This window comes from Oryctolagus cuniculus, chromosome 7 (genome assembly GCF_051225735.1).
Source record: "Oryctolagus cuniculus isolate XC-2025 breed Fujian yellow rabbit chromosome 7, ASM5122573v1, whole genome shotgun sequence".
NCBI classification, from domain to species: domain Eukaryota; kingdom Metazoa; phylum Chordata; class Mammalia; order Lagomorpha; family Leporidae; genus Oryctolagus; species Oryctolagus cuniculus.
This window is the reverse complement of record NC_142873.1, coordinates 50802718-50824401: the sequence shown is the minus strand read 5'-3', so window position 1 is coordinate 50824401 and position 21684 is coordinate 50802718. Positions and strand designations below refer to the sequence as shown.

General features: G+C 41.5%; 1 protein-coding gene across 1 annotated transcript in view; it reads left to right on the top strand.

Moving 5' to 3' along the window:
- NOTCH2 (notch receptor 2) overlaps nucleotides 1-21684 on the top strand; it is a 175109-nt gene that overhangs the window by 69183 nt on the left and 84242 nt on the right. Inside the window, exons 3-4 of the mRNA XM_089300080.1 lie at nucleotides 11342-11601; nucleotides 14469-14804. Of these exons, the coding sequence (XP_089156206.1) occupies nucleotides 11342-11601; nucleotides 14469-14804 (596 nt within the window). The remainder of the gene's footprint in view (nucleotides 1-11341; nucleotides 11602-14468; nucleotides 14805-21684) is intronic.

Below are 21684 nucleotides of genomic sequence, written 5' to 3'. Positions count from 1 at the left end.
AAGGATAATCTTGTACCTCAGGGTGTCTCTTAGGGTTGACCTGGCCTGTGTTCATCCAGGCAGGCAGAGTTTTAGAAGGGGATTTTCTAGCAGGTTTGGAGTGACAGAAGCTTGCTTAGGAACCTGGATACCTGCATTGAGTATTTGGTGCTCATTGTATCAAGAAGCCTGCACCAGAGTACAGAACATTCTTTTTCCCAAGAATACTGTCCAAATGGGGTTGAAGACTGCCACAAGAAAGACATAACCAGGGCTTAGATGAAAAGAAGGAGCCAGACGGGTAGACATAATGCAGTATGTGACGTGGCACTTCATCTGCTGTTTGGAGGAATTCCAGATGGGTCCGATGGTTTGGAGGTGCCTTAAAGAAGGCTTTGAGCAGATCTTCGAAAGAAGGGTGGAAGCAAGGAATGTAAAGTGAAGACATATCAGATGGAAAGCATTATATTTTTTACTGGAAATTAGGAAGATTTTTAGAGGCCAGTATTGTGGAAAGCGGGATTAAGCCACTGCCTACACGCTGGCATCACATATAGGCTGCTTCAACTTCTCCAGCTCCCTGCTGATGTGCCTGGAAAAGCAGTGGAGGATGACCCAGATGCTTGGGGCCTAGCACTCACATGGGAAACCCTGAAGAAGCTTTGGGTTCCTGGCTTCAGCCTGGCACAGCCCTGGCCATTGTGACCATTTGGAGAGTGAATCAGAAGATGGAGTAGCTGTCTCTTCCACCCTCTTTCTGTAACTCTGCCTTTCAAATAAAAAATCTTTTAAAAAAAGATTTTATAAGGGAAGAAGACAAGATTATGGAAATAATCTGGAGCATTTGAGTTATGGATCTAGGGAATAAGATGGTTAAATGGTAGGAATAGGGCATACAAGCAGATCAGAGATTCTGAGGAATTTGACTATGAAAGACTGCTGCTCCTTCCTGAGCAGAAGAGTGACAGGATCGAAATTATGCATGAAAACAGCTGTTTTTTCGGTAGTTTGCCTTGTTTCATTGGGGAATTTCCATCTTGTCCCTGAGGACAGGTGTGGATAGAATTCTTGTGCAGTTAGGATGGTAGACTTGATTGAATAGGTGCTGGTTTTGGGACAAGATTTAGTAGCACACATTTCGTTTTATGCTGTTTTCAAAGATCTAGGTGAAAATAAGGACACATTTTAGATGATGCAACTGGGGGAAATTGCTATGTCCACAGATGAGGAATTTGTTGCAGGTCAGTTAGCTTTGGCATCTAAATCCATACAGTGGGGGCTTCTGAAGTATGTCGCCATGCTGTAATTTTATGATTATATTAATATAGTTTAAGCATTGACTCAGTCAAGCAAACTTGGGAGGTAAAGATTCAATATGATGAATTTAAAGTGAAAAAAGAACAGTTCTAGTTATTGGGTTGAAAATAACATGTAGTACAAATGTTGGATAGGAAACCATGGCAGAGAAGTAATTAGTATAACATTAGGCTCTGAGCATTTCAGCTGGCTATGTCTTTAGTAACATACAGTAGTATTTTGTGGCTTCCAAAGAAGGGAATGGAGCTTTAGACTGATACAGGAGAAAACACAGTGTCCAGGTCAGGAAGTGATGATTTAGCTCTGTGCTACACTGGTAAGAACACATGTTAATGTCTTTTTTTCCATTTTGGACCCCACATTTTAATGGAGTTTTGATGAATTAGAGTCAACTAGTCAGGATAGCCCAGTATTGAAGTGCATGGGCCCAGGAAACAGACCTGGGTTTGAATTCTGCCTCTGTCATCTACTAGCTCTGAAATAGTTATCCTTCTAAGCTTCAAGTTCTTTGAATATAGAATGGAGATCATAATATAAGTGTACTTTAGAATCTTCATAGGAAATATATATTAGGAAAAATGCATGAATTTCCAATTTTTTATACCAAAGCAAACTTTTTTCATTTTAATTAATTTATTTAATTTGTCTTTTTGTTTTTGTTTATTTATCCCCCCCAAAGAAACCCCCCCCTTTTTTTTTTGTTTTTGACAGGCAGAGTGGACAGTGAAAGAGAGAGACAGAGAGAAAGGTCTTCCTTTGCTGTTGGTTCACCCTCCAATGGCCGCCACGGCTGGCGCACCGCGCTGATCCGATGGCAGGAGCCAGGTACTTATCCTGGTCTCCCATGGGGTGCAGGACCCAAGGACTTGGGCCATCCTCCACTGCCTTCCCGGGCCACAGCAGAGAGCTGGCCTGGAAGAGGGGCAACCAGGACAGAATCCGGCGCCCCGACCGGGACTAGAACCCGGTGTGCCGGCGCCGCAAGGCGGAGGATTAGCCTAGTGAGCCGTGGCGCTGGCCCCCCCCCCTTTTTTTTTTTTTAATTTGACAAGTATTGTTAGAGACAGAGAGAAAGGTCTTCCTTCTGTTGGTTTACTCCCCAAATGGCCGCTATGGCCGGAGCTACGCCAATCTGAAGCCAAGAGCCAGGTGCTTCCTCCTGGTCTCCCACATGGGTGCAGGGGCCCAAGCACCTGGGCCATCCTCCACTGCCCTCCCTGGCCACAGCAGAGAGCTGGACTGGAAGAGGAGCAACTGGGACTAGAAACCGGTGCCTGTGTGGGATGCTTGTACCACAGGTGGAGGATTAACCAAGTGAGCCACAGCGCCGGGCCCCAAAGAAACCTTTTTTTAAGGAATACAGGCTTCCTGCATTTCATAAGTACAACTTTAGAAATACAGTGATTCTTTCCACCATACTGGCTCTCCTATCCACTCTCTCACCCCTCCTCCTCCTCCCTCTCTCATTTCCAGTCCTATTCTCCACTAAGATGCATTTTCAATTAGCTTTATACACAGAAGACCAACTCTATACTAAGTAGAGCTCAACAATTTGCATGGTTTAAAAAAAAAAAAAAACACAAAACAAAACAAAAAAACCTGTTCCTCAACAGTTGAGACAAAGGCTGTTCAAAGTCATTGTATCTTGAAGTTAATTTCACTTCTTCTTCTTCTTCTTCTTCTTCCTCTTCTTCTTCCTCTTCTTCTTCCTCTTCTTCTTCCTCTTCTTCTTCCTCCTCTTCTTCTTCCTCTTCTTCTTCCTCCTCTTCTTCCTCCTCTTCTTCCTCCTCTTCTTCCTCCTCTTCTTCCTCCTCTTCTTCCTCCTCTTCTTCCTCCTCTTCTTCCTCCTCTTCTTCCTCCTCTTCTTCCTCCTCTTCTTCCTCCTCTTCTTCCTCCTCTTCTTCCTCCTCTTCTTCCTCCTCTTCCTCCTCCTCTTCCTCCTCCTCTTCCTCCTCCTCTTCTTCCTCCTCTTCTTCCTCTTCTTCTTCCCCTTCCTCTTCCCCTTCCCCTTCCCCTTCCCCTTCCTCTTCTTCTTTTTCTTCTTCTTTTTCTTCTTCTTCTTCGAAACGTAATTAATGAAGCACCCAAGAGTGATACATCTTTTGGGAGCTCTTAGACATAGTTATAATACAACTCTTTGAAGACAGAGGTCCTGCATGGAAAGTTAGTGCACAATGACTGTTATTAATTTAAGAATTAACACTCCTACGTGTGATGTCAGTGATGACCCGAGGTTCTTGACATGAGCTGCCTAGGCTGTGGAAGCCTTTTTGAATTCACAAACTCCATCAGTATTTAGACAAGGCCATAAGCAAAGTGGAAGTTCTCTCCTCCCTTGGGAGAAAAGTACCTCCTCCTTTGATGACTGCTGCTTTCTACTGGGGTATCACCAACCAAGATCCTTCATGTAAGACATTTTTTGCCACAGTGTCTTGGCTTTCTGTGCCTAAAATGCTCTCGTGGGCTTTTCAGACAGACTAGAATGCCTTAAGGGCTGATTCTGAGGTCAGAGTGCAAAGTAAACTTTCAACTCCATTTTCCATGAGTATTTTAGAAGTACTCTGATATATTATAGTGCTGTATGGAGCAATAAAAAGCTAACATATGGCTGTAAAATGTTTAGCAGATGTCTAAAATGTAGTAAGTACTAAAAATTATTGGTCATTATTATTATTACCATTGTTATTTTATACATAGAAGAGCCACTAAAATGTTGAGAAAGTCTAGAAATAGTTTTCCAGTCCAAAGCACTGAATCCTGGGGGGTGGGGAAAAGTCAACATAACTCTTCAGATTCTTGAAGGACCATGTGTAAGAGAAGCAAAGGTCTTGTTCCTTTTTGTTGTAGAGGACAGAGAGAGCTCGTAGGTAGAAATCTTAGAGGCAGAGTCTGTTCTTTTTAAAGTTAAGATGTAATTCATATGCCATAAAATTCACCCTCCTGAAGTGTGCAATTCAGTGTTTTAGTATATTCACAGAGTTGGGGAACCACCACTATTATCTAGTTCAATAACATTTTAATTAACCCTAAAAATCTCTCCACTCCTAGGTAGTCCCTCTCCATTTCCTCTTCTCCCTATCTCCTGGCAACACTAGAGTATCTTTAGAAATTTGTTCATTCTGGGTACTTCATGTAAATGGAATCACATAATATGTGTTCTTTCATGTCTGACTTGTTTCACATAGCTTAATGTCTTCAAGATTCACCCGTATTGTAGCATGTATCACAACTTCATGGCTTTTTATGATCAAATAATATTGTATAGGTATAATGTATTTTATTTATCCATTCATTACCTTATGGACATCTGAGTTGTTTCTACTTTTTGTCAGTTATGAATAATGCTGTTATGAACATTCTAATGTACACACATGTTTTCAGTTATCTGGATTGTGTAGATACTTAGAGGGGGAGGCAGAATTTTATGACTTAAGAAAGAAAACTTTGTGACAATGGGATCCACTCATATTGAAGACTGTCCTTCAATGAAGTAGTGAGTCAGTAATTTTACTCTACTTAACAAATAGGTGGTGTTTACTATGTGCTGGATAGTGTCATGTTTTCCAGCCATTTAAAAACACTGGGAGTCGGTGCTGTGGCCTAGAAGTAAAACCGCCGCTTGCAGTCCTGGCATCCCTTATGGGTGCTCTTTCAAATCCCAGCTGCTCCACTTCCAATCCAGCTCTCTGCTATAGCCTGGGAAAGCAGTGAAAAATGGCCCAAGTCCTTGCGCCCTTGTACCCGCATGGAGATCTGGAAGAAGCTCCTGTCTCCTGGCTTCTGATCGGTGCAGCTGCAGCCACAGCTGTTGTGGCCATCTGGGAGAGTGAACCAGTGAATGGAAGACCTGTCCCTCTCTCACTAACTCTCTCTCTGCCTCTGCCTCTCTGTACTTCTGCCTTTCAAATAAATAAATAAATAAATCTTAAAAAGAAAAAACACTGTGAGGTAGGCACTATTATTAATGTATTTCTCAACAGGGAAGATTAACACTGTGTAATTGGTGGAGCTGGGATTGATAGCCAGGTGGTCTGGTCCTAGAGTCTGTGCTCTTAGTAGCAGGAACAACAATAAGTTCAAACATTCGTTAAATTCTTACTATTTATCAGGCATACTCAAGCAGAAATTAGTGATCGTCCTTTAGAAATATTTTAGAAAGTATTATTTCTCTTTTTTTTCTTTTCCTTTTTTTTTTTTTTTTTTTTTTTTGACAGGCAGAGTGGACAGTGAGAGAGAGAGAGAGAGAGAAAGGTCTTCTTTTGCCGCTGGTTCACCCTCCAATGGCCGCCGTGGCCGGCGCGCTGCGGCCGGCGCACCGCGCTGATCCAAAGCCAGGAGCCAGGTGCTTATCCTGGTCTCCCATGGGGCGCAGGGCCCAAGCACTTGGGCCATCCTCCACTGCCTTCCCGGGCCACAACAGAGAGCTGGCCTGGAAGAGGGGCAACCGGGACAGAATCCAGCGCCCCGACCGGGACTAGAACTTGGTGTGCCGGCGCCGCAAGGCGGAGGATTAGCCTAGTGAGCTGCGGCGTGGGCCAGAAAGTATTATTTCTCTTAATAGAAATTACCTTAGGTTGCCTGGAGTCCTGAAATTTTGTTTCAGGGATGTCTGGAAATAGGGGAGAAGCCAGCAACATGATGTGTGCCCTGAGGCTTTCACTCTGATCAGAGTTTGTGTTAAAAAGGAAACAGTGAACATGAATTATAACTGTTACAGGAATTCAGTTAGCAGATATGTCAGAACATGGTAATAAATTATAACCTAAAGTGTCTACCTAAAAGTTGCTTTAAGTTGTGAGTAGAAACCTTAGAAAAATTAAGAATTAGTTTCATGGGAAAAAGTTATTTTCCAAATGTTTAGTTTCAAGTATTGGCAGGACATATTAGGGTAGATAGGTGGCTTTTAGAAAACTGAATATTTGCAGCTGGAATGGTGTATTTGGAATCATTTACATAAAGGTAGTTGTTTAAAACCAAGTTAACTCAGACAACAGCAATGATAACAAATGCATACGAGAGAAAAGAGCAGTGCAGCTCAGACTTAAATTTCCAGGTGGCTATGATTGGTGGGGATGAAAGAAAAAAGTAATCGGCAATCTAGACTAAAGTTTTACTACGTTTTGAGATAGATGAAGTTATAGAAGCCAAGAGCAAAAAGATTAAAATGGTACAGGGAGTGGTCTACAATACCATCTGTAGAAGACAGAATTTCTGTATCATGAAATCTCAAGTGAGACAACTGCACTTGAGATGAGAGGGTCATTTCTGTTAGAACATAGTTCCTAGACAATAATTAGAATGAAAGTTTTCTTGCAAAGGGACAAATAAGAAGTAGATGGAAGACAAATATTTGTGAAATCAGGCTGTAGTCACAGAAGCTTGGTTGTAAAGGAAGAATTGGAGAAAAAATGTCGGTTTAAAAGAGACTTGTGGGGCCGGCGCTGTGGCACAGCAGGTTAATGCCCTGGCCTGAAGTGCCAGCATCCCATATGGGCACCAGTTCTAGTCCCGTCTGCTCCACTTCTGATCCAGTTCTCTGCTGTGGCCTGGGGAAGCAGTAGAAGATGACCCAAGTCCTTGGGCCCCTGCACCTGCGTGTGAGACCTGGAGGAAGCTCCTGGCTCCCGGCTTTGGATCAGCGCAGCTCCAGCCATTGCGGTCAATTGGGGAGTGAACCATCAGATGGAAGACCTCTCTCTCTTTCTGCCTCTCTTCTCTTTCTGCCTCTCTTCTCTCTGTGTTAATCTTCTTCTTCTTCTTTTTTTTTTTTTAAAGAAAAAAAAGGAGACTTGTATAAGTTTTAAGATAAAAGTAAAGAATTATGCTGATCTCCAGCCCTCTGGAACATTTAAAAAAAATCATGTCTTTATTATACCAATAATGCTAGGAGGATATGTTTTTATAAACAGACTTTAGGAGAATGAGTCTGTTGCATGCCATATCTAAGTATTATTTCACTTAGAATACAACCCTAACTCCTTTACAGTGGCCTCATGGCTGCAATGACCTGCCTCCTGGTGTACAGCTCTCATCTGTCTACATCCTGCCCCCTTAGCTACTCCCATTGGTATAGATCTCCAGGTCTTCCTCTGCGTTTGCTGTTTGCTCTTCCTTGAACACTTTTCTCACTTGCCTCATTCAAATCTTGACTAAATATCACTTCCTCAATGAAACATTCTCTGAATTCCCTATTTAAAACTGAAAGACCTGTCTTTACACACTCCATGCCTCAATTCCCAACTCCACCCATTCCTGTTTTATTTTTCTTCATAACACTTAACTCTCTCCAACATATTACATTTTTTACTTGTTAATCCACAAGTGGAGAGATGTTCTTAGTACTCAAAAAAAAAAAAATGTCTGGCACATAATAGGTCCTTACAGAACATTTATTGCATAAATAAGTGAATAGTATGAGTTTAATATTCTTTGTGGAAACCAATAGAAGAGTCTTCATCATTGACATCATTAGTAATACATATGTTGGGTGCTATTTAGAGAATTAGGATTCATGGTTTCCTGGAGTTGGCAAACTTTTCCTGTAAAGTGCAAAGGGTGAATATTTCTGTAGGCTATATGGTCTCAGTGCATCTGCTCCATCTTCTTATAGTGCAAAAGCAGCCATAGACAGCCTGTAAATGAATGAGCATGACTGTGACCCAAAAAGGCTATTTATGGACACTGAAATTTGAATTTTGCATAATTTTCAAATGTCACAAAATATCCTTTTGATTTTTTCCAGCCACTTAAAAATATAAAAACCATTATTAATTCACAGGCCATTAAAAAAACAAATTGGACCTGCTATACTTTGCGAATCTCTAACTTTTTTTTCTTTTAACTTTTTTTTTTATTTAGCAGGTAGACACACACACACACACATACATACACACACACACACATCAGGGCTGGTAGTGAGAAAGAGAGATTTCCCATGCTCTGGTTCACTTCCCAAATGCCCACAACACCTGGCCAGGCCCAAAGCCACAAACTCAATCCAGGTCTTCAACATGGGTTACAAGGGCCAAATGCTTGAGCTGTCACCTGGTGCCTCTCAAGTTGCACATTATTAGGAAGCTGAAATTGGGTGTGGAGCTGGGAATCAAACCCAGAGACTCTGATACAGGATGTAGGCCTCTCAAGTGGCTATTTCATACTTTGTCAACATTTAATGGTTTTTAAAAATGTATCTTAGCTGAAATGTTTTTTTCCTTACAGCCAGAGAGCAAAAGTATGGATTAAATCTAGAAACAAATAATTCTGTTTGGCTCTAGAAACTTTCCTGTTGTCTCATATTTGTTTTCTTGGGAACCTTATGTTTTCATTTTGTGTTTATGTTGTTAATATTTAAATGAGTTTGCATTCTCTTAGCAAATGCCCCAAAATAGTATGGGGGGGTTGGTGTAATAGCCTAGGAGCAAAGCCCACCCAGGTTTAAGAGTTTGCCATTATTTACAAGGTGAATAATTCCCATAGGGGAGGATCAGCAGTTGTCAGCCAGGCCTAATGCCCAGAGGACTGTCACTGCGAATGAGAATTGTGTTGCAGTTTCTAACATCATCCATAACACATTTCTTGAATAAGCTGCAAGTGCTTTTAATAATATAGCTCAGAGTTAATTTTAGCTATGCTGTATTAGCACTTTTTGTTCCTCTACTTAAATAAAAGAAACTATTCTATTATCAAATCAAGCTGTGATCTGGATAAGGCATCATATTTTCCTCAACAAGCACAAAGAAAAGAATGTTTTCCATTTGCAAAACTTTTTAACAGTTACAAAATTTTTACAAACCTGCTTTTGTTCGATACTTACAATATGTTATTCCACCATGTAGGTATTAGTAACAATTTAAAGTGTGAGAGAGGGGTGGGAATGTGGCCTAGCAGTTAAGACACTGCTTGTGATGCTTGCTCCCATGTCAGAGGGCTTAGTCCCAGGTTTGCTCCTAATTTCAGCATTGTACTCAACTGCACTCTGGGGGCAGCAGGTAAGGGCTCAAGTGCTTGATTCCCTGCCACCCACAGGGGAGACTCAGATGGAGTTCCAGGCTCTTGACTTCAGCCTGGCCCAACTCCAGCTATTGTGGGCATTTGGGGAGTGAGCAAGTGGATGGGAGATTTTTCTCTTTGTCTCTGTCTGCCTTTTGAAATTAATTAATTCAAGTATAAGCTCATTAAAATGTGAGAGACTTGATAGCAGGGATAAATAATTTATCCAACGTCAAAGCACCAGGATTCTGAACAAGATCTTCGGAACTTAGGAGATACAGACTCCTCGTTGTTAACTTTCAGCCAGTCTTTGGTTTCAGTACTGAGAATGCTAGCTTTACCTGCTTGTGAAGATGCTCAGAGATACGCAGGAAGAAATTCCTGGCTCTGCCATGCTTATTTTACACAGCTCTGGAAAGGGATGAGGAGGAGGTTGTGGCCAGTTACATCACTACCAGTGCAGCTATTTGCCAGCTCTGTTTTCTTCTCCAGTCCTTTTAGCTACTGAGCAATTCTGAGCATGTTCTGTCCTAGTTCCCTTTTATCTGACCTGCTTTCTTTTCTCAGTAACTATGACCCCAAAGACCTCACCTTGCTAGCAAATGGCTAATAAAAGGTCTTGCATATGATTGACAAAAACAGGAAGGAGTTAACCATGACCTCAGGACTTGAGGTCTAGGTGAATTAGAGAATCAGTACACCAGTGACTGGGCACAGGGAGATGTGATGGCTGCTGGTTTTGGAGAGGGGGTAGGGATCTGTAGTTTGTTTCATATCTTTAATTGGTTTAACTTGGAAGTGATGGTGGAAAGCTTTCTAGATTAAAGTTTCTGAACTTACTTTAAAAAGTAAAATAGAGAAATAGGTTGAATCAAATATCTGAATCACTAGAAAAGTTTATAGTCAAATCAAGTCTTTTCCGTTCCTTTACATGCTTTTTGGAAGTCCCATTTAAACAACATTTTTATTATAAAATGGAAATTTCTTGCATCTTTTTGCTACTGTTAAAATTGTCATATATATTATGTAATATATTATGTAATATTTAGTTTAAAAAGCTATCACTTAACGCATTAACATTTTTAAATACCCTTTTGAAACCTTCTGCAGTCCTACACCTCCTTTCCCTTACTTTTTTGCATTTTCAACCACATGAACACAGCCACGGAAGCTGGGTGTAAGGCCAATTGATGTCTCGGTAGAAACAAGAGAATGAAGAACTCAATATTTCTCAATACTTAATTTTTTAAAAAAGATATGTATTTTAAATTGGTGGGGATAAGAGGGTAAGTCCATGCATTATCATGTGAACATCTTAATCCTATCAAATGGCTTAGTCAAAATGAGAAAGTTCTTGAATTCAGGCAGACAAATATGAATAGTACTCCACAAAGAGGTACTATTAAACTGTGCCAGACTGTATATACATGGACAAAGCTATAGTATTTTGACTTTGAATAAGGCTGATGATGGCAGAGCCTTTTGGATCATCCACCTGCTACTCTGTCACCTGCCAAAACTCAAAAAGGTGTGAAGAGTATGTGGTTAGGTTCCCTAAGCACGTCTTTTAAAGTGAAGCATTTTTTTTTTAAGATTTATTTTATTTATTTGAAAGACAAAGCTACAGAGAGAGGTAGAGACAGAGAGAGAAGTCTTCTGTCCAATGGTTCACTCCCCAGATGGCCACAACGGCTGGAGCTGCGCTGATCTGAAGCCAGGAGCTGGGAGCCTCCTCTGGGTCTCCCACACGGGTGCAGGGGCCCAAGGACTTGGGCCATCTTCTACTGCTATCCCAGGCCATAGCAGAGAGCTGGATCAGAAGAGGAGCAGCCAGGACTAGAACCAGAGCCCATATGGGATGCCGGTGCTTCAGGCCAGGGCTTTAACCCGCTGCGCCACAGCGCTGGCCCCAAAGTGAAGCAGTTTTATAGATTGTATCTTTATGTCTCTTGATTCACAGTCTAGCATTTTCTTGAATGGTCTGCATTATCTTTCCATAAGTTTTTGGACTTAAAGAAGTCATGTGTTTTGATGGACTCTTTTATTTTCCATACAGATGCCCAGAGGGCTTCTTGGGAGAATATTGTCAACATCGAGACCCCTGTGAGAAGAACCGTTGTCAAAATGGTGGGACCTGTGTGGCCCAGGCCATGTTGGGGAAAGCTACGTGCCGATGTGCTCCAGGGTTCACAGGAGAGGATTGTCAGTATTCAACCTCTCACCCCTGCTTTGTGTCTCGCCCCTGCCTGAATGGAGGTACCTGCCACACACACAGCCGGGATACCTTTGAGTGCACCTGCCAAGTTGGTTTTACAGGTAACAAATGGGACTCAAATCTGTACTTTGCTACTCTCAAAAGGTACCTTTACTTAGCATCTTTTATATCTTGGTGTCTAGCCTTTAATGGGTCTCCCAATTCTGGTGGATATTTTTTTTTTATTTTAGGAAATATAGATATTTTCCTCCCAAAGAATCCTTTTATTTAAGGAATACAAACTTCATGAAATTTCATAAGTACAACTTTAGGAATATAATGATTTTTTCCCACTGTCCCCGACCCCCTCACCAACTCTCCCACCCCTCCTCCTTCCTCTCCCATTCCCAGCCCCATTCTCCACTAAGATCCATTTTTGATTAATGTTATACACAGAAGATCTGGTGGACATTTAACATTATGATAACGAACTGAAAATGTTCCAGGCTAGTATGTTTTGCTTCCTTTTTGGGAGTTTTAAAGGTAGGGAAGGAGTAAGAAAAAGGACCACATACTTAGAAGCCTTTGGCTACTTAAACTATATTTGAGGATTGGGGATCAGAATTACTTCACTAAAAGAAATCCACCATTATCAGAAGGAAGGCAGTTAATATTGTTGATTTCTTATTGATTCCTTACTTAATGAAATCTGCCCTATCTCCAAGGATGGGGAACCTTTTTTCTGCCATTGCTATTTGGATATTTATAACATCATTTGTGGGCCAATCAAAATTATCAACTTAAAAAAAATTAGCCTGCTATAGATTTTTTGAATTTCAGATCGTGCCTGTGGTTGCCTTGGCAGGGCTGGACAGCCCCACTTCTGCCAGCACACTGGCTTCTCTGGTTTACTTAACTCTTTTGTTTTTGCTTCTGCACTACCTTGTTCTAATCCATTAAATTTGTGTGTTCCTTGGAACCCTGGAGCCCTCTTTGAGCCATATCACAGCTCTTCTGAGGGAGTCCTACTGCTTTTAATGGCTTCAGCTGTCATTATCTCCATCAGTTGCTTACGACTCTCATAGTCTGCCCTTTAGCTCCACCTTCTCCTCCCCTGACATTTAGGCTCATATTTCTTTTTTCTTTTTTTTTTTTTAAAGGATTTTCTCTTCAAGCTTCCTCTTTTTTTTAAAGATTGATTGATTGATTGATTGATTGATTTTGAAAGACAATTACAGAGAGAGGTAGAGTCAGAGAGGTCTTCCATCCGCTGGTTCACTCCCCAGATGGCTGCAATGGCTGGAGCTGCACCCATCCTAAGCCAGAAGCCAGGAGCTTCTTCCAGGTCTCCTGCATGTGTGCAGGGGCCCAAGGACTGCTCTCCCAGGCCATAGCAGAGAGCTGGATCGGAAGAGCAGCAGCCGGGACTAGAACAGGCGCTTCAGGCCAGGGCTTTAACTTGCTGCGCCACAGCACCGGCTCTTGCTTTTTTTTTTTTCCTAACAATTTATTTATTTATTTATTTGTATTGTACCTCTTGCCTTTGATTTGGCACCCTCGACAGAGTACTTCTCTGTGCTTGTATGTTACCTCTTTCTTTAGAAAAGCTGTCATGTCTCTCATTTGTTTTTCTATAAGGTCAGTGATTGGGATCTTTTCCTAGACAGTCATTTGGAGTATTAGCAAATTTGGAGAATTCTTTTTAGCTTAAAAGATGAAAGATTTAGGGGTAGGTGTTTGGTCTTTCAGTTGTCAGGATGCCTGTATCTCTTATTGGAGTATCTGGACTCAATACCCAGCTGTGGGTATTGACTCCAGCTTTCTACTAATGTCTTGGAGGTGGCAGTGATGACGTCAGTAATTGGGTTCCTGCTACACATGTGGGAGACCTGGATTGAATTCCCAGCTCCTGGCTTTGGCTCTGGCTCAGCTCCAGATGTTGGGGGCATTTGGGGAGTAAACCAGTGAATAGGAGTTGTCTCTCTGTCACTCTGTCTCTCAAACACATAAGAGAAAAAAAAAATTATTGATTTGTTTTTATCACCCAAGTTATCTATCTATTAGCTATATTGTGGAAAATGTCAATATAGTTCATTCATTCAACACACATGATTTGAGAGCACACTATACCTGTGTGGCAGATTATATAATAGGAGACAAAACAACTTGGTGTGTCTGTGTGTGTATGTATGAAGGGGACATTAAGGATGACTTTATAGAGGCGGTGACTTAAAAAAAAAAAGATTTATTTATTTGAAAGAGTTACACAGAGAGGAGAGGCAGAGAGAGAGAGAGAGGTCTTCCATCCGCTGGTTCACTCCCCAGTTGGCTGCACCAGCCAGAGCTGCGCCTATGCGAAGCCAGGAACCAGGAGCTGCTTCTGGGTCTCCCACGTGGGTACAGGGGCCCTAGGATTTGGGTCGTCTTCTACTGCTTTCCCTGGCTGTAGCAGAGAGCTGGATCAGAAGTGGAGCAGCTGGGACTCGAACTGGCATCCATATGGGATGCCAGCACTGCAGATGGCGGCTTTACCCACTACACCACAGCGCCGGCCCCAAGGTGGTGACTTTTGGGTAGGGTTGTCAAGATTAGTGAGAATTTACTTAGTAAATGAAAAGGAAGCTGGTATTACACTCAGAGGGGCAGCTTATGTAAAGACAGGCAGCTGTGAGAGAATAGATGGATCCAGATTGATGGGTCATGCAGGCCTGGGCTTTACAGGACAAATTGACAGCCTGCTCACATGTTCAATCCACTGAGTCTTTGTGTTCTGGCCTCAGGCCTTGGAGAGTTTCTGGAGAGTGTCCTGTGTCAGATGATCTTGAAGAGGCTCAGATCTGGCCTTAGCAGAATTCAGAGCTAGGGATTCTCCATGCAGGAGCTTCCTGATGTCACCGACTGGGTGGGAGAGGAGGGAATTAAGGATGAGGCTGGCTCCTATTTCTGTGGCAGCATTGAATTTTGTTACCCCCCCCCTTTTTTTTTTAAGGGAAGCTGTGCCAATGGACTGATGCCTGCCTGTCTCATCCTTGTGCAAATGGAAGTACCTGCACCACTGTGGCCAACCAGTTCTCCTGCAAATGCCTCCCAGGCTTCACAGGGCAAAAGTGTGAAACAGATGTCAATGAGTGTGATATTCCAGGACAATGTCAGCATGGTGGTACCTGCCTCAACCTGCCTGGTTCCTACCAGTGCCAGTGTCCCCAGGGATTCACAGGCCAGCATTGTGACAGCCCTTATGTGCCTTGTGCACCCTCCCCCTGTGTCAATGGAGGCACCTGCCGGCAGACTGGTGACTTCACTTTTGAGTGCAACTGCCTTCCAGGTAAGAAGCTCCATCAGGTCCTGGGTTTGGGGGACAAACACTTGGCCCAGGAGAAAGGTGGTGAGTTTGGCTCTATTGCTTCTTTAGGAAGTATCCTAAATCAGGGAAAAAGGGAAGTGAGAATCATGTGAGGTGGTTTGCTGATGAGGGAGGAGTTTTATGGGCCCACTCTTGTCCATAAACTGAGCAGGGGGTAATTTAATGTGTCAGGGTTTATGATGACGAGTAGCTAGGAAATTGTTTATTGTCCCTTTTGGAGAAACAGTGAGAAATAAGAGAAACAACTCTGGGAAAGGGACAGATAGATCTAGAATGGAGAAGAACACAGTGAGAAGTAGCCACTGGAAAATATGCATGTGTGATTAATAAAATGCTTTAAGTTGAATTGACACTAAGGGTAGGTGATCAACTTTGCTATAGGCTTGATGGAGTAATTTATTATTTATTATTTTCCTGCCCATCCAAAGGCACATTCCCATCCTTCTATGATATCATCTGGGCTGCAGGCCTTCAGAACCCTCTCCCAATTGCCCACTCCAATTTCGGGGTAACTTTGTCCTAACTTGAAGCTGGAGAATTTTAAAACTGCAGAAGTTCTTTGTTACCAAGCACTTTCTGATTAGTACCGATAGACAATGTATGAAACATTACACATGACACAGTACCTTGTCATATTCTTGCTGCTCCACATTCCCTGGACCCCACACACAACCTCAAGATAGAAACAGAGGAGCAGTGTCCGAGAGCTTAAGGCCTGATGTTTCATAGAGAGCGGGAAAGGAACAAGCCTGGCCAATTTACTTAACTCCTTATAAAAATGATGAGGAGGCTGAAAACCAAGAATTTTGATTGGGACCAGAACACAAGCAGCTGGAGCAGATGAATTACTAAGCAACAAAGATCCTGTTTTTATACAAATGTCCTTAGTACAAAAACAAAAGAAGAAAAACTGTAGGGAGGAATAATGTGCTAAGTAAGCAGAATTGCTTCAAAAAGAAGTTGTTCTGGCCGCATTTTCAGGATGAGAATCTTAGATCTTTGTGTTGTGGGTATGGTTCACATATATAATGGGATTGTGTATTTCACCTTTTGGGGATTAAGGGTCATAGGTTAGGCCCCAGTATAAAACCAAATGATAATTTATTCATTTCATTCAGTAAAAGTGTATTGACTGCCCGTTATGTTGTAGGCACCATGCTCTGTGCTCAGGATGCAGCAGTATAAGACATTGCCATATAATCGAAGTAAAAACGTTATCTCATTTAAGTTATAAGAGCAAGCTATCTAATAGCATTGTAACCTTTAGTTTCTCTTTCAGTAAAGGCTAGATAATAGTATCATTGTAGATAGTAAATGTTTATTAACATAATATTACTATCACATTATCTTGTAGAAGGAAGAACTGAGATATCTTTCTTCACTCCTGTTTGTTTGCATTTTAAGAGTAAAAGAAAAAATGTAAACAATTTAATTTTGTGAGTATTTTAATATTGCAGATATTCCAGTGGTCTAATTGTCTCGAGCAGTTAGTAATTTTGAGGTTCGTGTGACCTGTTGTTGAAGGTTAAATGTGTTCTTCAGTTTTAAGAAAATCACTTTTCATAGTTACATAGAGTAAGAAAGAGGTTGATTTGGCAGCAATATATTGGCGGGAAGTTAGAGAAGTCAATAAAGGAAGTTTTTAGCTGGGAGAGAGTGATTATTCACTCCCAGGGTTGCTGTATTGTTATCCATTAGCTACAATAGAACCTTAGGGAATTCTGAGAGTGTGTCCAGGAAAGGAGCTGTCAAACTAGAATAGTATCTCTTCCTTGAGAAAGGAAATAGCCAGGGATTCTGCAGCTGAGAGGCTGCAGGGCTACTGGGACAGAGTGAGGAGGTCTTGGCTTGTCTCTGAATGCTCTGCTTATAGTTTAAAGCAAGATGTTCATTTACTCACTGATTGTGAATGTGTGTGCAAAGCATGCATGTGTGTGTTTTGAGGACTGGGAAGGAGGTGCAAGTGGGGGGAGGAGCTGGTAAAGAGGAAATGAACATTTATTTAATGCTTTCTATGAGTCATGTATCAGATGTTTTCACACCTATTAGCGTAATTACACAGCAACTGAGATAGGTAATAATTTCCATGTTTTTTCAGGTGAATTAACTGAAGTTTGAAATGTTAAGTGAATTACCCAATGTTGCACATCTGGGTTAGGCTGTGTTCTGAAACCCAAGCAGGTTATTTGCAAAGCCGTGCTTTGTGCATCTTACTGTATCACATTGCATCGCTCATTCACTTTCTACAGGTGCTCTGAAGATGTGTGGAATGTTCTTTAAGTACTTTGAGTTGATTGGGCTAAAATATGTTTGTGTTGTGAGAAAAACATGACCAATTTATATGCTGTGTATATATATGAAATATTGCACTGTTTTCCATAAAATGTACAAGTGTTACATGTCAACTAAAATTTTTTTAAAAATAGGGGCGCATGATTGGCGCCATTCTTAAGCCACCAATTGGGATCCTTCCAACCATATCAGAATGTCTGCGTTTGGGTCCCAACTCTGCTGTCTGTTCTAGCTTCCTGTTAATGTGTACCTTGAGATGGCAGTGGGTGATGACTCCAGCATTTAGGCCCCTGCCACTGATGTGGGGGGCCCAGATTGAATTCCTGGCTCCTGGCTTCAGCCTGGCCTAACCCTGGCTGTTGTGGGCATTTGGGGAGTGAAACAACAGATGACAAATATATAAAAGGAAATTTTCAGAGCATTCAAAACAATAGATGATGCAGTGGCACTCTGCATAAAAATGTATTTACAGTTTGTAAGATGTTCTGCCCATTGTCCTGACATCCCAGGTGGAGTCTGGAAAGTACTCACTCTATTTCCGCATGCTGTGCCATTCTTCTTGCCCCTCTGTTCCTCTCCATGCTATTCAAGAGACTAAAGTGTTACTTAGTAGTGTAATAGTCACCATCTCAACATGAATAGAGCCCTTATTTGAAGAGGATTATTTCAGTTCCAAAAATGGGGAAACCAAGTCAGCAGGAGGGAAAGCAACTTGTTAAGGCGTCCTGCAGCTCCAGCCACCTTTCAGGTCCTTGCTCTTGGAATTGAGCCTACCCTGACCTCCCTATTTAAAATTGTAACCATCCCCCACTCCCCTTGATTACTGACTGTGGCCTCCTTTTTGTTTTCGTTTTCTGTATCACTTATCTCCTATATAATTTGTACTCTATAATTTACTTCATTATGGCTATTGTTTATTGTGCTTTTCCAAATTCTGCTGCCTCTTTCCCTGTCCAGAATGAAAGCTGGGATCTTTGTTTTTGTATCACAAACACCTAAAAACATTTCTTGGAACATAAACAGTCCCTGAGATACTTCTTGACTGTATGAGTTTATTTTCACACTGTAGTGCTGAGCAGCTGACTCTGGACTTCTCATTGTCTTCTTGACACTACTCATGCATTCTAGACTTAGTTTGGGTTCTTTATCCTCCTGTATTTTAATACTGGGTAAGAAGGATTTTGGTGTCTTTTTCTCCTCTGAGAGTCAGGGAACACTCTGTAACTTAGTGACTGCATTTAAAGGGTTAAGTTATAATTCTTTTCCTGCAGAGGCTACTTAGTGTGAGTTGATTTTGTTACTACTGTAGGACTCATGAGGAGGGGATTAAACTACAGAAATGACTCATCTTGTGTGACATAGAAATGCTTCTCCACAGAGGAAGGGAAAAAGAATGTCTTCAAGAGGGAACCAATAAGGAGCCTCGTTTCATCTTCCCCTTGGATCAGCCACTATTAATAACCTGGACACTTCGTGAGGCCCCCATTATGTAAAACCCTGAGAAAGGGGCCCCCAGCCACAGCAGTTTTAACATAGGAACAAAATAGAGCATGAAAATAAATTATTGAATCATTGACTCCTGGTATTTTTGGGTCAGGGCCAACCATTGAGGAGAGAATGAGTTAGGCCGGTTTTGTGCTTGTGGCTATTTTAATCAAGTGGCACATGTAATCAGAAAACAGTGGGCCGTTTTGAATCTACTGGCTGTCCCTTAAGCTCCCAGTTGGGTTGGATAGTCCACAGTGTGCTTTTTTCCTTTTTTTCCTCTCCAACATCTTATCCTCTGTGATGGTGGCTTTTAAAAAATTATTATTATTATTATTATTATTATTTAAGCTTAATAAAAAGGTGCCTGCTCTGTCCTCTCGGCAGCAGTGAAGGTCTATCCTCTGAAAACCACCTTTGCCCCTCCCGGGCTGAAGTTCAAACACATTTTGTGGCTTCTGTGTCTGCTCTGTTGTGACTGAGCTTCAGAACTGTTAGAAGTAATTCCCCCTTTCATTCTCACACTCAGGGGTATGTGGAGTTCTTTGGGTTTTTATACTAATCATATTTTGGCAGGTTTGCTTTTGTGATAAACTTCTTCCCTGTGGGTGGGATGGATGGTGGAAGATATTCTTGTTTCTTTCATCCAGTTCCAGGTATCCCTCTTTTTTCCTTCTCTGTTCATCTCTGCTCATGGAAGCTTTTCTTAGAGATTTCCAGCCTGGCCCATGAGCATCTTCATTGTGTCCTGTCTGCTTCACTTCTCCTCTTCTCTTTGCTCTGCTCCACCCCGCTGTTGCAGCCCTCACCTCCCAGGGTTTGAAAATGGGAAGATATGGGTGCCCTCTTAAGAGATGCTGTTCTCTGTGTGGGATGACAAGTTCAAAGGACTCTTTTCTGCTCTACTCTCGCTGCCATCATTAATCATTAAATGGCCCACAGTTTTGTAACAGCACAGTTTTTAAATGTTCCTTCTAAGTCTAATTTCTCTCCTTTTGGCCTTTTAAGGATGGGAATTGGCTTGAAGCAGCAGAATTCTTTTAGTACAGCCATATGGGCCTCTCTGTGAATCTGCTACTCCCCACCCACCCACCCACAGGTCTGGAGTTTTTCCCCTGAAACTTAAAAAAGTATTTTTAAGAAGTGACTGCACTGTCACTTAGTCGTTATAACCCTTTCCCCTGCTTTGGGTAGTCTGTTTCTTAGAAGAATTTGCTAGCTGTTTCCAAAAAGAGTTCTCTGTCTCTATTTTTAAAGCATAAATCCTGTCTTAACACTGGAGGAAAACTGATTTTGCTTGAGTTTTCTTAGACTTGGGAACTTTTGACCTAAAGCCGGTGTGTTTCAGTTTGTTGAAAGGGTACTCTGGGGCCCCAGAAAGCACTGGATAAAGTGAATTGCTCCAGATGGACACCTGCCTACTAGCTGTGGAACCTTTGGCAGGTCAGCCTGGGGCCCTCAACTTTTTCATTTACTATATAAAAGGTTTAGAGTAGATCATTTCTAAGTGATGGTGTAATCTCATTGATAATATAATCTTAACTAGTATGTGTTAGCCACCAGTTTAAGTGCTTTCTCCCCTAATGTAGCAGCTTTATTGAGATACAATTTACACACCATATAATTTGCTCGGTTTTTAAATATTTTAAAGATTTTATTCATTTATTTGAAAGGTAGAGTTACAGATAGAGAGAGGGAGAAACAGAGAAAGGTCTTCCATCTGCTGGTTCACTCCCCAAATGGCCACAATGGCCATAGTTGGGCCTATCCAAAGCTAGGAGCCAGGAGCTTATTCTGGGTCTCCCATGTCAGTGCAGAGGCCCAAGCACCTGGACCATCTTCCACTGCTTTCCCAGGCCATGGCAGAGAGCTAGATCAGAAGAACAGCAGCCGGGACTAGAACCACTGCCTATATGGGATGCCAGCACCACAGGCGGAAGGTTAGCCTACAGCGCCAGCCTCAGTTTGATTTTTGAAGTATACTATTCAGTGGTTTTTAGTATACTCATAGATATGTAAAACCATCACCACAATTTTATGGTATTTGTGTACTCTAAAAGAAACCTTGTACCTATTATTATTGTTATTATTATTATTATTCCCCTTTCCTTTTAACTTCTCCCAGCCCTAGGCAGTGGCCAGTATACTTTTTTTTTAATATGTCTTTATTTGCCTATCCTGTTGCATAATTAGGAACATGCAATATGTGGTTATTTGTGGTTGACTTCTTTCATTTAGCATGATGTTTTCAAGGTTCATCCATGTTATGGCAGGTATTAGTACTCCATTACTTTTCATGACTGAATAATATTCCATTGCTTAGCTTTACCACATTTATCCATTCATAAGTTGATTGATCTTTGAGTTGCTTTCAGTTTTTGACAAGGTTTGTGTAGATATGTTTTCATTTTTCTTGGGAATATGAAGGAATTTCAAAATGTTCATGGACAAATTGAATTAAAAAATAACAAGCATTTTCCGTGAACCTTTTGAAGCCCTCTTGTATACATTGGAGTGGGATTGTTGGGACATTTGGTAGCTCTTTGTAGCCTTTTCAGGAACTTTTGGGCCATATTCTCAAGTAGCTGTACTATTTTATATTCCAGCCAATAATGGATTGGGTTCCAATTTTTCCACATCTTCTTTTTGATTATGGTGCTCCTACTGGGCGTGAGGTGGTATCTGACTGTGGTTTGTTTGTATTACTTGATGGCCCATGATGTTGAGCATCATTTCATATGCTTGTTGACCATTTGTGTGTGATCTCTGGAGAATATCTGTGTAAATCCTTTGCCCATTTTATATTTGGGTTGTCTTTTAATTATTGAGTTATATGAGTTCTTTATACATTCTAAACACAAGCCTATTATCAGATACATGATTTGTAAATACTTTCTCTCATTTTTTGGCTGTTTTTTCACTTTCTTGATCATATTGGTTGAAGTCCAAATGCTTTTAATTTGATGAAGTTCAGTTTAGTTCTTTTTTGTTGCTTGTGCTTACTTATGGTGATGTTTAAGAAAGTCTTGCTGGCCGGCGCCGCGGCTCAAAAGGCTAATCCTCC